Genomic DNA, 17,015 nt, shown 5'->3' on the forward strand with positions numbered 1-17,015 from the left:
TCATTCAAAGCCTAGGTGTCAAGGCAGGAGGCACTTTAGCTGCTCACAGCATTTATCCCCACTACCCTTCTGGTCTTTAATATCCTGTTGAAAAAATCTCCCTGAGCTAAACAGCACTTAGCTGTATCTCCTGGAGACATAATCCTACACTGCTGCTTCATGCACCACTGGGGAATGAAATCCCCAATGTGAGTTGTAGGGTATGTTTCTATTCAAAGCATTGGGACCTATCCCAGGGGAAGATGAGTCCCGTAGTGATGTGTGGTAGTTTCTTCAGACCTGCCTACAGAGCTCTGAATCACACCAAAAACAGACCAAGAGCCCCACTTCCAAGTGTTAGCACCTGGCATGAAGGCAAGTACACACAGTGCAGCTGAAATTCAAAATGTCTTAAGGCAAAAATGTACATTTTTCCCTCCCAAGTTCAGGGCTTCCCTTGCTCCTCAGCCTATACCCATAAGATCTAAATGGGCCTCCTCTGAGACCTTTACAAGCTTAAACCTACACAGGTCTTCTCTCTGTGCATCGCATACACAGTGCTCAGGATTTGCCATGGAGCATCAGCAGCACATATGGTGTGGGGTATTCTTTGCTGTCACTAGTTGTCCCAGTCTAGAGCAGGGGAGGGAAGGAGCAGTGCATTTGCATTTGTTCACTGGATTATTACCTACGGTGGCCCTAGGTCTGTGGTTTTCATTTGGTCCTTAGCAGTCAACAAGCAGAAGCCCCAGTCCTGCCAGAGTGCCTAAGTGCTGAACTCACAGTTCCCCTGCAGGTACCACAAGGCACACGTATCACAGACCGTGGCTAAGACCAGGCCTCTACTGCTATGGCTTTGGGGACAATGTCTCTGATGTCAAAGCTCTCTGTATGGACCGTAGGCTGATTCCATACAGCTCTTGGGGCTGGATGGAGCACATTCAGGTCTCCTGCAAGTGTCTTGGTCAGTGAGCGATCATAGAATATCACATTGTTCCAGCGTTCAGAAAGACTCAGAAAAAAAGCCCAGCAGCTAAAGCCCCTATCAGGGCTGAAACAGGCTGGATGAAGACACTACCTTCCAGAGCACAGGTCAAATGTGAGACCTCTCAGAAATTGACTCCAGCTATTTGAACAGTCCCCTAGGACTAGCACTACAAAGATGAAGTCTTACTTCTCACTGTGATTCAGCTTAAAGGCTCCAAGGTGGCAATTCTTCATGTGTTACAGAGAAGCATTACAAAGAGCAAAAGAAGGCAGTGTTGAACTATAAAAATAATTTTGCTGTAACAGGATTTTTATAGAAGTCTAAGGTAGGCAAGGGACATTTCAGGATTTTATTAGAGCAAGTTAATGTCAAAAGTACAAACCATATCAAGTACAAAAGCCAATGCTATTGGTATGGTAAAAGTGAATCTCCCCCAGAAGCGTGTGAAAAAAATATGTGCTTGTCCTGTCATTTGGGTTTCCTCACAACTGCTGTATCTCTACAGATAATAACTAAATAAATGACACCTAGTAGCCAGGGAATTTTTCATATGGTGTGATAGAGTGAATGCATTCATGTCTCAGGCTGACCTCCATTTAGTATTGCAGCAGTCTGCAGTAACAACTATCTTTATAGAGGTCACCATTAGATCTCAATAGGCTGGTGGCAAACAGCTGGAAAATAATCAAGTGGCTGATGAGAAAGGCTACAACACCTTGACATGGACTTCATGTTACTAGATCACAAGGCAGTATCTGAGTGGGCAGCCAAGTGTGACTTGGCAGCCAGTTAGGTTTCATCCAAAAATAAGAATGCCGACACTGTTGGGGAGAGGGTGCACTGTCACCATAACTTGCACAGGTGTGAAGGAATAGGTACAGCCAAAATCAGTCAAGATGTTCCAGGGTGCCATCAGGCCATAAAAACGACACTGCCTCAATAAGGAAGATATCAGTCACAAGGCCATGATGGGAGGCGGATCAAACACTCATTACCCGGAGGGATGCCCACCAGGCAGCAATGTCCCTGTGTGGCAGAGGTGGGAAATTAAGGACTTGATTGCTTTGCTCAAAGGGGAGAAGAGTGCAAAGGAGCCCCAGCCCATGGTAGCCTCAGGGCAGGGGAATGTGCTGCTTCCTTGCAGGAGCAGGGTTGCTTGCTGGAGGAGCTCTGCAGCCTCAGCCCAGGGCCAGCCCTTGTTAGGGTGCTCAGGAGCCCTGTGAGCCCCTCAGTGCCAAGCAGTCATGAACAGCAGAGGGTGGCTCTCCCCTGGGGCCAGGACTGCTGGGAAATGCTAGGGAGCAAGTCGTCTGGCTCAGAGACATGGTGCACCCAACAAACGTGCAGGATGGCTCCTTGCACAGCTTTCAGTGACACTGTCAGAAGGACTTGGGTCTGGACGGTAAATGCTTGAGCTGCGTCTTGGACCACTTCTTTCTAGTAAATCCTTGTTTCTGACAAGCTGCGATTGCTTCTGACAAACAAGAGCTTGCTGCTGAAGCTGATGCCAGCTTCAGCACACAGGTTTGTCATCTCCTGTTTGTCCCCTATTTTAAGCTTTGCTCAGCTGTGGTCAACAGCTGTTCATGTGCTACATGAATGCCTGTTTCTAAGTTTAGGTGTATCCTTCATGAAAAAACAAGGTGACCAAGTAGGAAAGGAAAAAGAAAGACTGGCATGTTCCTCCAAGCTCTGACCCCAGCTTGAGTCAGCTTGGGTGTTGCGTCAAAATGACGCCAGACGCAACAGACTGTCCCTGTGGGGACACTGTCCTACCCACTCTGCTGTATTTGAATTAACAACAGAGTAATCAACATGGCATTGCTCAATTTCACAATGAACCTGCTCACATAAATGGCAAACCTGCCCCTCAGACCTACTATCCCAGGTATCACAGCTTTGTTCTATAATATCTGCGTTTAAAGCAGAGATGTTCTCCTTTAACAACATAAAGCACAGGCAAGTACCCCCCAGAAAACACCACTGCTTTGAAAAGCAGTAATGAGCTGGCCTCTCAGTTTGTACACATTTAAAATAGCCAGCATATAATACCAGAGGAGCCATTCAAATGTCATGGTGTTCTCGCCAGTCTCTGTTAGCATCTTCCTCCACCCTCGCCCCCAGAAATCTCCTCCCCAGCCCACAGCTGCTCTCTCTGTTCATGTGTGCAGCTGCACCCCAGTGATGCAGATGGTAACCCTAAAAAGCAGAAGGCGCTGGAGCAGACTGACAGACCCTGCTGTTTTTAAGGAGGGTGCTCAGCAGGCTTCGAGCCAACTTAGTGACTATCTCACCCTTGGGAAAGAGGCTACTTTGCAGCAGCACAGCCAGACTGCAGGAAATTGGGTGAAGTCCTGTCCTCGCTACACAGAGCAAGGAGGATCTCAGCAAGATGCTGGAGGTGTTGGGTGAGTTTTTGCTAGCAAAGTGAGAGACCTTCATAGGGCAGGGTTAAGGTTTAATCTTCCAAGCAGAGCAGAAATCCGCCCCATGGACTCATACCCAGCTGGCTGGGCCTCACCCTGAGCTGCTCCCAACACACACTGACAAACTGGGAGTAAGTTTTAAAAAGCAACAGCTTTATTCAAAATCCCCAGATTAAAAAGCTCCAGCCACACTGCGCAGGACTAATTCCAGGTAGACTCTCCTTCCACACCGGCAGCAGCAGAAGGCAGAAAGAACCCCAAAGCACAGAAAATACTCCAGAATTGTCTGTGGGACTTCTTCAAGTAAGATCATGCATAACAGCTTGTTCTCCAACTGCCAGCACACCTGTGACCTTGGCTGGCAGATCTGGGACAGAATCCTCCAAGCTCCTGAGAGATCAATGACTGATACCGTTTCATTTGGGTTTCATTTACCTAGGTAAGACAAGCTCTATTTTGAGAATAACCACTGTGACTCAACCTTACTTCTCTCACTCCAGCGTGACATGACTTGATCACATCTCCTCTCACTGGTTTTCCCCAGACAGGCTCCATTTTCCCACAGACCTCATCAGTGAGCTCAGCAAAGCAACCTTACCCACCGTACGTATCTACAGATGTACATCTGACGTATGTCAGATCAGGCCCCTTCAGGTAGGCCCTGAAGGGTCTTGGCAGGACCCTAAGGAATGGGTGGCTCACCCAGGGACTGGCCCTGCTGCAGCTGTCATGAGAATGACTAAAGGCCCTCAGACACCAGGCAGGGACCTTCTCTGCAGCTGTAGGACTTTCTCTATCCCCTGTTCACTTGGTGTCTCTGGGAAGGGCTGCTCTGACCACCCTCTATTCACTCCTAGAACCATGGGGAATGGGACCACTGGGAATGCTCTGTGATGCTCTGCTCTGCTTCCTGCACTCACAACTCTTCCCTAATGCCATCTGTTTTCTCTCTGCACTTCTTGATTAATTGTCTGTTCTCCTGCCTCTTCTTCCACCGTTGCCCAGTTGCTTTTCTCACCTGTCATGGTTTAACCCCAGCCAGCAACTAAGCACCACGCAGCTGCTCACTCACTCCCCCCACACCCAGTGGCATGGGGAGAAAATCGGGAAAAGAAGAAAAACTTGTGGGTTGAGATAAGAACAGTTTAATAGAAGAGAAAAGAAGACACTAATATTGATAATGATAACACTAATAAAATGACAACAGCAATAATGAAAGGATTGGAATGTACAAATGATGCGCAGTGCGATTGCTCACCACCTGCCGATTGACACCCAGTTAGTCCCCAAGCGGCGATTCCCCACCCCCCCCTTCCCAGTTCCTATACTAGACGTGACGTCCCATGGTATGGAATACCCTGTTGGCCAGTTTGGGTCAGCTGCCCTGGCTGTGTCCCCTCCCAACTTCTTGTGCCCCTCCAGCTTTCTCGCTGGCTGGGCATGAGAAGCTGAAAAATCCTTGACATTAGTCTAAACACTACTTAGCAACAACTGAAAACATCAGTGTTATCAACATTCTTTGCATACTGAACTCATAACATAGCACCGTACCAGCTACTAGGAAGACAGTTAACTCTATCCCAGCTGAAACCAGGACATCACCCTAGCATTATCGCCAATAATGAGAGCTCTTGTTTCTATCGGGGAACAAATTACTCAGAGAGGTGTAGAGTTCAAGGCAAGGTTTTCCTTCAGAGCAGAAAAATATTCAATAACTAGCACACCATACTTGATTGTGGCCCTGCAGACCTCCCACATCTGGACTTGGGGCTGCTGGTTGAGGCTGGGAGGTATTTCCTTGTTTCCTGGCCTGAGTGTCCTTCCAAGCAGAGTTTTTTCTAGGTAATATTTTCCTGTACCTTAGACTCCTTCGTGGAGATGTGAGTATAGGATTTGCAGCTCTCTGTCTCCCTTCACTTCCCTAATTTTGACCTGGTGATCTGCAGTCCTGGTAAGTTCATGTTTTGTTTTTCCTTTGCATAAGGTTACTCAATCTAGGTCATGGGATGAGCCAGACATGCCCTGTGGACGCTGCAGCATCTGTCTTCAATAGGAGCAAGTCCTTCTCACTGTTTAACTAAATAATAACTAAAACGCACGTGAATTATCAACACTGTTTCCAGCACAAATCCAAAACATAGCCCCATACCAGCTACCACGAAGAAAATTAACTCTATCCCAGTCAAAACCAGCACAGTACTGAAGAAGAAGTTTGGCTAATAGGCAAATATTCCTTGTGACAAAAATTGACAGTTAAACACCACATGTTCTTCTCCATAGCCGAGTACTTTCTGTAACAGTTCAGTTCATAATGTTTCCACAGTTTACAAATGCGATACTGCTTTTATTTCAGAACAAACACTGCTTGTAAGTGAGAAGAGAGACATCAAATTGTCAAACTCAGGGACATCAGACAAAGGAATAAGACATACTGTGAAACAAAATCAAGACCAACTCTTCTTCACAAAAGCACTCCAACATTTTTTTTCTCTTTTCCACTCACTTCATATCACTATTAAAAAAAACCCTCATAGTACTCTGATGCACTGTGAGCATTTCCTCCATGGTATCAGATGCCACTGCAGGAGAACAAGAACAGGACAACAAACAGGGTAACTCAAAGTCAGTCTGAATTGTATGATACCTACCAACCCTGGGGATTTACTTAGTTTTCATATATAGAATATTCAGTCCTTTGCAAAACATGGAAAAGGAACTATCGTCCTGCTTGGGATACTGGACATAAGCTAAATGCTTTCCTTGGATATTTATTGACTCTTACAAACAACATACGCATGTGTAGAGGAATGCTGTTTCATTACAGCCACTGCTCCTAGTTCCTTGACACTGTTGGAGGGAACAGGGAGAATCTTGCAATCATTGAGAGAAACTACAGCACTCCCTATCACCATGCCTTAAAGCAAACAGTTCTACTGCTCTGTATGTTCCCTCCGCTAATATATGGAACAAGCTGTTCGTTTTGCAGAGGTCTAAACCCAGGCAAGTGCCCACCTCTCCTGCAATGCCAGGTTTCCCCTGGGCACACGGGCAGAGAAGGGAGCTGAGGTCTTCTCAAGGAAACCCTCCATCCTGTGCTGCCACAGCGCCAGGACTCTGGAGCCCACCACAGAGCATTCCTGACCCACCAAATACAGCCACTTCAACTGAGCAGAGAAATTAAGGGCAAAAAACTTCTAGAGATTAGAGGAACAGCCACTGGCTTTCATACCTCCTATTTGTGCCTGAGAAGACCTCACCATGCCTGCTTTTACTGCCAACAGCCACCAGAAGGTCCCAGCCTGGGAACTGCTCTGTGGCAGTGACTGCAGGAGGAGATCCAGCAGGTCAGCACCTCTGAAGAAAACAGGTTCCTCGATTAGTTACCGAACAGAGTCTGATTTTCTGAGTGCACTCAGGTTTCAAAATGGTTTGTGTTAGAACAGCTTCTGCTCCTTTCAAAGACAAACCCTATCCCAGCCCAGCTTCTGCTTTTCCTCAGTCTTAGCTCGTGATTTGCTCTGCAGGACTCAGAATGGTATTTTTTAACAGGGAATGCCCCTTATGATCGCCCATGAAACAAAAGAAAATTATGACAAATAGTATTTTTCCTCTATGCATACCTGAAACCCTGTTCAGGAAGAAGCTCCTATTTCCATCACATGAGCTTGTCTGGAAATCTTGAGCATCCTCTGCCTCCTCCAGCAAAAGCTGCCAAGGCTTCACAGCATCAGAACCTTAAAAAACCACCCTGACAGTGGGAAATAATGTCCACAGCCTGTGAGGGTTGTAGGTAGCAGCTTTTCCTAGCAGATATTTCCCCTGCTAAAGTTGATGCTACTCTGTGTTTCAATAGCCAGCTAATTACATTTTTAAAATTAAAATAATGCTGTTCAAAAGCATGTAAAAGGCAGGAGCAATATTCTATTTTACAACATAGAGATCCTACAAATCAAACTAATATTTAAAAAAAGATAATTCAAGCAATTTGGGGGAGGGCAAAGCAGTCTTTCAAAAAAAGTATAGCTAAATGTCATTATTTTATCTTTGCAATCATGTATCTATTGCACTGAAGCTGTGATTTCAAGGTGTTATACAGTACTAGAAAATCAATGGCTGTATAGTAGGCTCAGTAAACCTCATCAACCCTCTCACAGTCCTGAAACCCGGGGGAAAAAGAACTGCCATTTCTTTCCATTAGAATAGAAGCAGATTGCACATCACCAAATTGCATGTCCCCAACTCTGTTTCAGGTCTTTCAGGTTTTCTTTTCTGTGACTTAAAGGCTTGCCACACCTTGAGCTGAAATGAAGGTTTCCTCTCAACAGAAAGTGGACCAAGCTGTAGGGGTAGAAGTTTAAGGCAATTATTTTTACAACTGACCACTGATTTTTGAAAATTACATCATTTGGATGCCAGACTTGAGACGCCTTAGAGTGCTTTCATTTTCAAAAGATGCTGAGCATTTTACTTCTGATAAAAGCCCCCTTTAGGATGTCTCAAAACCTGGACAGCCCGAAACTGCTGATTTTTTAGTTAAGTGCTCACCATTTATAAATGACTGAATGAAAGTGCTGTCCTTTGGGGATACTGTAATTAATTTCATCTGTTTGTTTCTTATTTGGTAAAGCCGATAGCAGTTTCTAGCAGTACGTACAGATCCAGTGTAAATGACCAGGTATTGAAAAATATCTATATTTCCAATACACCAGACAAGTGGAGAAGACTGTGAACCATCGAAAAATGTGGTTCAGAACAGAGTAATTTTTGCACAGTAGTTCTGAAAGAAAGCATAGGCACTTCTGCTTCAAGAGTTTTTGGTCCCCAAAACTCAGTCTCCTTTTGCCTAGCTATGCTTGCTAAGGAGGAAAGTCCATGATACACACGCACACTGCTGCCTCCAATGAGGAAAAAGCTCTCCACCACCTCTTTGCTCGGGAGACTGGGCGGTGGTGAAGGAGACCACTGCCCCCCTGGTTTTCAGAACAAGGCTGTATTCATCCCCCAAATGGGACCGCACCATGTGCAGTCCTCCTCAGGAAGAATTTAATGTCCCGTCTTTCCACTTCTTGCTCTTGTTTGAAAGCAGCTCACCCTCTTCACATCACACTAAAGCTACTGGGCGAAGCACTTTCTTGGGACACTGGCTGGTGAGAGCAGACAGAGGACAGAGTTACTGGCAGGAGCTAAGAGGGACAAACTTCCTGGAAGCCTGAGTGAAGGAGACAAAAGTAAAATTTTCACAGTGCTCCAGCTTCACTTTCTTCGCCAGCTTGGGGACGACACCTCTGAGGGAGCGGAGCCCCATCCTCTGCTCCTCGTACCAGACGCTCCCCATGCCACGGACCTCCTTCTGGGCTGTCAGGTAGAAGGGAGACTTGGCCTCCATCTGCGACAGGGGTCAGTGTATGTGCTCCTTGTAGAGGAGGCAGTATGGGCAGAGCTTGTGCCCTTTTGAGTGCTCATGGTAGATCTGGCCGTAATGTGCTCTGTTTACATTCACCCTGTTTTCTTGCTTCACACTATCCGTTCTGGCAAAAAATGGCCTGTTCTGGGCGTCTTTGAGCAATTCAATGTCGCCAAACATTAAGTCCACATGCTCCTGTAAGGTTCGTACGTTCAGGTACTGGCTGTTGTATTTCACCACCATGGACAGCAGGGCTACGGGGCTGTCATCTCCCAGGCATCCTGTCCTCCACATCTCTTCCTCATCAGAAAGGGAGAATTAGACAACGTTGCACGAGTGGGCACCAGACATCCCAGTCTTGCTCAGGACCTTAAGCTTCTCCTTGAGATTTCTGGTGGAAGAGCTGAAGTTGCTGCTGGTGACGGAGAAACCAGCACCTGCATTCTTGAGGATCCAGTCCGGGCCTCATCGGATAGCATGGAGGGACATGGCTAGAAAGCCAGACCCATCTGTTTTCTTCACGGTGATGTAAAAGTCCTCCACGAGTTCATTGAGCTTCACTGCTGGGATCTGGAACAAGAGGAAGTGGAAAGATGTGTCAAGGTATGTATCGGAAGGAAATGCAACACAGATGGGGAAGACACGTTTAAGGATTCTCCATGCTCTGTCTGAAGAAACCTGCCACAGCCTCCACGCTTCCCCAGAAGTTGTTTCTGGGCAGCCCCTTAGAGTCTTGGGAAGAGGCTACGTGTTTATCTAAGCAAAAGAGATGCAATGAAACCCCATGGTGTAAGGATGTTCAGGCAGACCAGATGCATTTCACTGGCTGGCACCACTTTTGCACCAGCTGTAGAAATCCATATCCAGGAGAAAGGAGCCAAATTCCTGGCTTTTTTGAAGTGAATGAAGGTTTCAGTCACACTGAGGTGCAAATGTGTGACCTACTACTTTGGTGTAGTACTCTATACTTTTGCAGTAATATGGTACATATGGAAACTTTTCAGTCAAAGAAGGAAGAGGAGGAGGAGAAAGAAAAGGAGGAGGAGGAGGAGGAGAAAAAGGAGAAGCAGCAGTAACTTCTTCTTTTGGCCATGAGATGTCAGTATTGCAGTCAGGCTGCCAGTCAGGCTGCTTTAGCCTGCCAATGGCTTAGATCAACCTAACAGAGAAACTTAGCTATAAAAATATGAGTGGGGCTTTTTTGTACTTTGGCCCTTAGCCACAGTCTTTATTTTTGGTGTGCACGCTTATTTTGCTGGGAGTTCATTTTTGGAGAAAAGTCCTCAAATGCTCTGAATTGCATTGGCTAGCTCTGGGAGCGGAAATCATGCAAACAGCGTGTCCTTAGGGTAACAGCAGGAAATCTTGTCACATGGCAGCATGAGGCCAAGGTTGTGTACAAGTGTCATGTACATGAAAATCTTTAGTATCACCCTGGGTTTCCAAGCTACTGGCTCAACCATAAAGGCAACATGGTGTGAACTAGAAAAGGTTACAGCTTTATTAAAAGAAACTTGGAAGGTCCCCAAGACCACAAGGATGTGAAGAAGGCTGAAATCCCATCTCCTTTCAAACTTCATGATAACTTCATTGACGAGGAGGGCTGGCTCCCACCACTGAAAAAACAGTATTTTGCTAAGTTTTCTGACCTTAGTGATGTCCATGTAATCTCTGAGTCCTTTGGTCATGCACCAGTATCTCCACACATTGAGAGCATAGAGGGTGGCCTTGGTGGTGTTGGGGCTCACGGCACTGATACACAGGTATCTGAGGTCATCATCAAAATTAAAGATGGGAAACTTGTTGAGCTTAGTTGAATACACTAGAAAACAAATAAAAGGGGGTAAAAATAGCTTGTCCTAGTGACATGCTGCCACCATTTCTGGCTAAGAGCAACTCGGTGTTTTTCACAAAATGTGAGGAATTTAGGAAAGATGACACACAGTACTTCCCTGACCATTTTCCACGAGTTTGTGTGCTGAAAACTCAGATGCAGCAGGAAGGGCACCAACATGAAGTCACCCTAAGGCTGCTGCAAAGCTAAAAATGTACTGCCACACAGAGCTAGTAATAGAGAGGGAGTAACACAGCATCTTTTACCTTGCTGCAGAAACAGTGGAAGGATGACAAAAACTCATCCTATTCCTATACAGCCTGACTCTGTGCTGCTGGTGTGTCACACCACCATGGTGTCTGTGCAAGTTGGACAGGCAATGCTAACCAAGTAGGATTTTCCACTCATACCCACTTTCTACTCCCTGTTAGGCACAACAGGATCAGGCCCTGTTGCTTCAGTGGAACAAAGGCAGGTGCATCTTGATGAATACCATGAGTTAAGTGTAGACATGTAGTGTGCATTTCTTAAAAGGAGAGCCTCAGCCCCACAGGCAGGAACTGAAAGTAGAGGATTGATGGAGAACCTTTTTATAGATGTTCAGACACTTAATATCCTCTATGAAAGAGTAATACATTTTTATGATACTACTATAATTTTATTATATCCACTATACTTTAAGTCTACTTTTTACAGGGCTGAAGCTAATGGATTTTGTAGCCCAATGCACGTTAGCTGTGAAAGGTTGCTCTGAACATCCATGCACTGACCTAGTGATCCCCACGATGATCATCTCAGCGTGGCAGGAAAAAGGAAGAAGTAGTACACATAAGAGGAGGGAGATGTTGGAGGTCTCCTTCTAACCTTCAATTCTGCAGCCACAACTGACTGTTACTGCAGCCCCAGAGGTGTAACTCTGCACACTAGAAAGAGGTGATTTTAAAAAGAGGTTTCTGTTGTTGCAGGTTTTGCTGTTAATATAGTATATAAAAGATAAAGGAACAGCATAAACCCACTGAAGAACCCACTGTAAGCAAAACAAGCTGCAATGCTGAACAGTTGCACCATGCACAGGCTAACAATGTAAGCATGTTGTCTGATCCTCTGAGCTCTGGACACTTCTATAACATGAGTCCCCAGTCTGTGGTCTGCAGAACCCTGACAGCCCAGGGTCCCCTCCTGAAGACTCCACGAAGGATTGGTGGAAAAAAGCATGCTATGCAGAGGGCACATCTGAAAAATGCACATTGCCATGCAAGCCCATCCAGGGGCAGAGGTCTCACAAACTGAAGGAACCCTCTCTTCCTTCTGTACACTGCAACTAGTCAGTGGACAAAAACAGGACTTGTTTCCATCTGAAAGGTAGGCTGCAAGTATCTTTTTCTAAACTGAGCTGCGTTTACAAACTTTGCTCATGGCAAATGATCCTCCTCTGTCTGTGCTGATGACCACTGCCTGTGGTGGCTGGCAGCCACCTTGCTCTCCTGCTAGCCCAGGGATGGTGCTGCCAAAGGGGTGTGTTGTGACAAATTCAGGTGGCATGAACTTGGTGGAAGATCTTCAGGTCCATGGCTTCACGAGCTTTGTGCAGTGAGTTATTAGGCAGACAACTGCTAAAGAAAGGCCAGGATGCTGATGGAAATGACGAGCTGTTCAGTTGCCAGCACTCTCCTCGGCAAGGGTTTGCCCTCTTGTGCCCTCAGGCCTTGCTACAACCCTCTGGCAGTGACTGTTCAGGCACTGTTTGCCCCCTACCAATAAAAAAATCTTAAGTCAGTTCTCCATAAGGCTTTGCACCTCCCAGGATGTTTGTTTGCCCAGCCCATGGATTGGTAACATTCACCCCACACACCACATTTTCCCACAAGTTGCTTGCTACTCTGCTTCTGAAATTGCCATCTCACGAACTGCCACCGGCTCACACTGCTGGCTCACCCGGGGACTACCTCTGAGAGCACCAAGAGCACTTTGGGAAACAGCATACTAAAATCAAGAGCCTAACCATACAATGTCAGTTGCCCTGGAATATACAACAGCACCAGCCCCAGTGAAGTTCTCATACTGCAATTAATCCCACAGGGATTAACTTCTGACAGGCCTCGCTTTGAAAATTATGGTGGCCATTTCCTGAATGACAGTATCACTTGGGCAACTTATTGAACCACAGCAGAAGACAGACTTAGATTGCTTCTGGCTTCCCAAAGCAGGGTTTATCATGTGCTAGGAAATTAAGTCATAGTTCCTGGTTTCTCCAAATTCCAGATTTTCAAAACTGGGGCACCTGGTTTGAGTGAGTTCTGACACTTGATAGTGCTAACAGTAACAGCTTGTTATTAGTGCTACTTCAGTCCTGAACTGGGACAGTGAGTCCTGCACCAGAACAGGATACCAGATGGCCATTCGGGGATGTTTCATACCTTATGCACAGTGATGCCCATTAAAGTCTGTAATGTTTTTTCTTTTTCTTCCCACTGGACACCTTGTCCTCATAAACTCAGAAACTACAAAAATTGGCATGAGTTGCTCTAAGACTTGAGAGTATAGCCAGATCAGAAAGTGATGGCTACTGTGAGCAGCGTGCAGCTCTAATACTTGCAGCAAAGGAGTCTTAGCATAACAAAATAAAAATTAAATAGAATTATGACTTTGTGATGGCAAGCATGTATCAGCTACCATCTGTAAGGGTGTTGTATCAGAAGGCTGGAACAAGAGTTACCTGATTTTCCACTCCTGCAGGAAATAGACCATCCTTGCTTCTCTTTTTTTTTATCAGTATAATGAATATTTGCTTTCTTTTGTCTGGGAGAAAACAGTTTATTCCTTTCATTCTTGGACAGTGTGGAAGAGTCCTGGAAAAGGATGGGATCTTGGTTCAAAAGCACACCAGTGCACGGGCTCTTTTTAAAGGTAAGGGTATTCTCATCCTGCCTTCATTGCTGACTTAAGTGGCTACACACCAAACCACAAAGCTCTTTGCCCAACATTGCCTGTCAGCAACTGTATGATGCTTTAAGAGCTTTAAATGATGTCTGAATACCTCGTGGAGTACTTGATAGAGGTGTTGGGACACTGCCAGGAGACACTAACAAAACTTACACCCTTACTAAGCATGGACAGGAGTTCTCACTGGGACCTGTCAGACAGAATTTGGAAAAGCATTAAACAGCCAGGAACACACATCCCATATCCAGAAGGGCCTTGCAAACACTGGTGCTCTGGGTTATAATCACATCAACACTTGCAGGTTCTGGATCAAGTCCCGTGAGACTGCATTTTTATGTGCGTAACTCACAGGCTGCCTGTGAAAGCAAGCAAGTCCTGACTCAGTATGGCTGTAGGTATGGCATGAGTAACAAACATGGAGGAGATTGTGCACCTAAATCTCAAGAGTCCTGCTCCCTCACCCCTCATATGCCTTTTGCTTCCCTCTTCCTGGAGGTTACCCAAGGGCTTATTTTCAACAACACTTCAGGGGATGCAGCCTAGGTATGTGAATACACAGCATTTGAACACCTCAGTAATGATGGTTCCTTTGAAAAAGTCATCTTTCTGTTTGGTTCATCTGATGCTACACTTGTGGCAGAAACCCTGCAAAATCACAGAAAACGGCCATCTGCACAAGCACAAGCCCCCTTGCCAAATTTCTGTCACTGAAATGATACATCATACAGGAAAAAAAGTTATATTTGTCATTGCTTGCCAAAACATGCACACACCCTACATCTATGCAGACAACCATGCTATTATCTGATGGTTTGTAGGTGCTCCATGCCAGACCTTTTAAGTTGAAATGCACATGGTGAATGTCTAGACACCTAATGCTCTCTGCTCCATGATGAGGCCAGGAGTTGTACTGTGTGTGTGTTTGGTGAGGGAAGAAGAGGAGGGCTGCCAGATGAGCTAGTAAGATGCCATGAAAACTGGTGAGGTCTCAGATCTGATTTCTCTTTACATCTCTGCATTCTTCCCCTAAAGCAAAGGCAGTTCCTCACACAGAGCCTGTTGCTGTTCATGATGCAAATTAGCAGTCATTGTCTTAGTGACACTATGTCAGAAAAGCCAGAGGACTGTATTCATCCTCCCTCTGTGGAAGCAAACATATTAATCCCCCACCCATCCACCCTAAATAAAGATCAGATCTCTGTCATACCTGGACGTTCCTAAAATCCCCAGATTCTACTCATCTTTAACTGGCCTTTACTCATTTTTGTGCTAGCCCAGTCTGCAAAGATACTGACATGTATCACAGGCTCCTGGCAGATACCACTGTTGTCCAGAAAGAGCAGGGATTTTAGATGCTGTTTAGAGGCCACCTGGCTCTCACAAGGTGGGCAGGGAGACACTCCTGTGCTGCCTGCTGGCTTGCAGGAACCAGGCGTCTGATACAGCGCCAACATGGCCTGACTGATTTCTGGTCTGCTGAGCAGTTTGATGACCGCATTTTACAACCATGTAAGCAGTCCCTCTTCCAGAAGGGGCTCCAGACCCAGAAGCCTGAAGGGCACAGATGATGTGGAGAGGCGACGCCCATAGCAGACGGCATTGCAGAGGATACAGCTTAGCTGTCTGGCATTGTAGGATGGGCAATGCTTGTCTGCTCAACAGTTTCCTCAGGCAACCCTCTACACATGAGAACGTCTGGCCACCCTGAGCCTCCAAGAACATTTCTGTGGTACCCTCACCAAGGCCCAGACTCACAGAAATCTCCTTCCAAATGCAGATGAATGGCATCACCTTGTATTACAAGGTTAATGGCTCCACGGCTAGCAGCATCCTATCTCAACACTCAATGCTTGTGCCTGCCTTTCCCTGGGTATACATTTGAAGCAGGTTTTTCTGCAGTCCTGTTCTGTTTGCCATTTTGTGTGGAGACAATAGTAACTAAAAATGTACTTGCAAGTACATTAGGAGCTCTGAGGTGAATAATCATGCTACATGCAGGAGTTTGTCTTCAAGCTCTTCCAGGTGTCGTTTCCTCACAGCTTTCAGAGGAGCAGCAATAAGCACGTCTTGTGCTGCCAGTCTTGCGTATGCATTCTCTTCTGGGTACCTGTAGGAATTTGGCCCTTAGAACAAAGTGTTCATATACAAATAGCTATATCTTCTTATACATAGCCATCTTTTTTTTTTTTTTTTTTTCTCCTTTCTAATTATTCTCTTTGAGAGCTCATCAATGCTATCAACAGTGAAGGTTGTAGCATGGTAAGCCATAAGGCTACTCTAAAAAGAAATCTTGCTCATCTTTCCAGGGACAGCTGCCAATTTCCATTTGTCTTTGGTGTATGTTACAAAGCAAACCACCAGCGAGTTACAGACTCCACTTTGCCATGTCCAAAGCCGATCTGAACAGGCAACGTGCCATAATGTCCCTGAGCAACTTCTACACAGTTGCAGTCATGATATTCTTAAGCAATGTCTCCAGCACAATGTTCAGATATATTCAGCTGCAACTAGGAGACTTCATCATGTTTGTGAGCTCATCCCAGGGAAGCACTCTGGATTGCCCAAGCCAAATTCCTCAGCGCTGTTTGCCTAGCTACCCAAAAGGCCTGAACCCTGCAAGACAGCACACAATGTGTGCATGCTGCTGCTAGTTATCCTTGGGTATGAGAGGAGGAGGACCTGCAGCCATCCCACCGACTGTAGAAGCATGGAGGTTCTTAAAGTGGCAATCTGGGTTAAATCAGTGTACTGAGGGAAAAGTGAAAGCAGCTGAGTTACCAGAACTTTACCAATCTGCTTAGCTGAACCTGCATTAACCACATTAACCATTAACCACCACCTGCAATACTCACTTTTAGACCAAAGGAAAGCACATTAACTTCAACCTCTGTGAAGACAGCTTAATACAGGCTATAGAGTTTAATCCAACAGGTTTACTGTGCATTTGCAAGAGACAGTGAAAGCACCCAGTAGCCCCTGGCCATCACCTGTCCACACCTCACTTCTCTGTCCCTTCATCCAAAGGCCTCCGTTTTTTATTTCCACTTGTCACTGGGACTACAGCAGGACCTTTGACACAATGCCTTTTATGTGCTGTTGTGCTGAGCAACAACACACTGTCCCAGCGCTCGCACCAAGCAGCAAGAAGGCGATTTATTTAGCAGAATTCACCAGGTGATGGAAATGCAGTTCCAGAATACCTGGTGAAAATCCTGTTCCTCTATCCCTAACCCATGGTGTCACTTAGCTCTTACTGTCCTGCACTGATGTCCTAACACCAACACAAACACATTGCTGTTCCCTAGGTGGCAGTTCCCTGAGGGATTGCCGCCTTCCTTTTTCTCATGTTCCTTTGGCAGAACCTGAGACACTCTGATGTTCTCCAACACGGTTGTCATCCCATGAACAGCAGCTCGGTGGAATTTCGTTGGAGCTCTCAAG

The 17,015-nt window shown here is 45.9% G+C and overlaps 2 protein-coding genes across 2 annotated transcripts in view; both read right to left on the reverse strand.

The window, feature by feature from the left end:
- Positions 1–7,603: 7,603 nt before the first annotated feature.
- LOC115336675 (uncharacterized protein KIAA1958-like) lies at positions 7,604–11,155 on the reverse strand. The gene is given in 3 exon segments (XM_041120847.1): positions 7,604–9,541; positions 10,447–10,619; positions 11,125–11,155. Coding segments are annotated over 3 exon segments (1,182 nt in total). The 3' UTR covers positions 7,604–8,563.
- KIAA1958 (KIAA1958 ortholog) overlaps positions 10,365–17,015 on the reverse strand; it is a 75,918-nt gene continuing 69,267 nt past the window's right edge. The window contains exon 4 of the transcript XR_005931501.1: positions 10,365–10,619. The gene's annotated coding sequence lies outside the window, so the exon portion shown is untranslated. The remainder of the gene's footprint in view (positions 10,620–17,015) is intronic.

The sequence above is a fragment of the Aquila chrysaetos genome, chromosome Z (genome assembly GCF_900496995.4).
Source record: "Aquila chrysaetos chrysaetos chromosome Z, bAquChr1.4, whole genome shotgun sequence".
NCBI lineage: Eukaryota > Metazoa > Chordata > Aves > Accipitriformes > Accipitridae > Aquila > Aquila chrysaetos.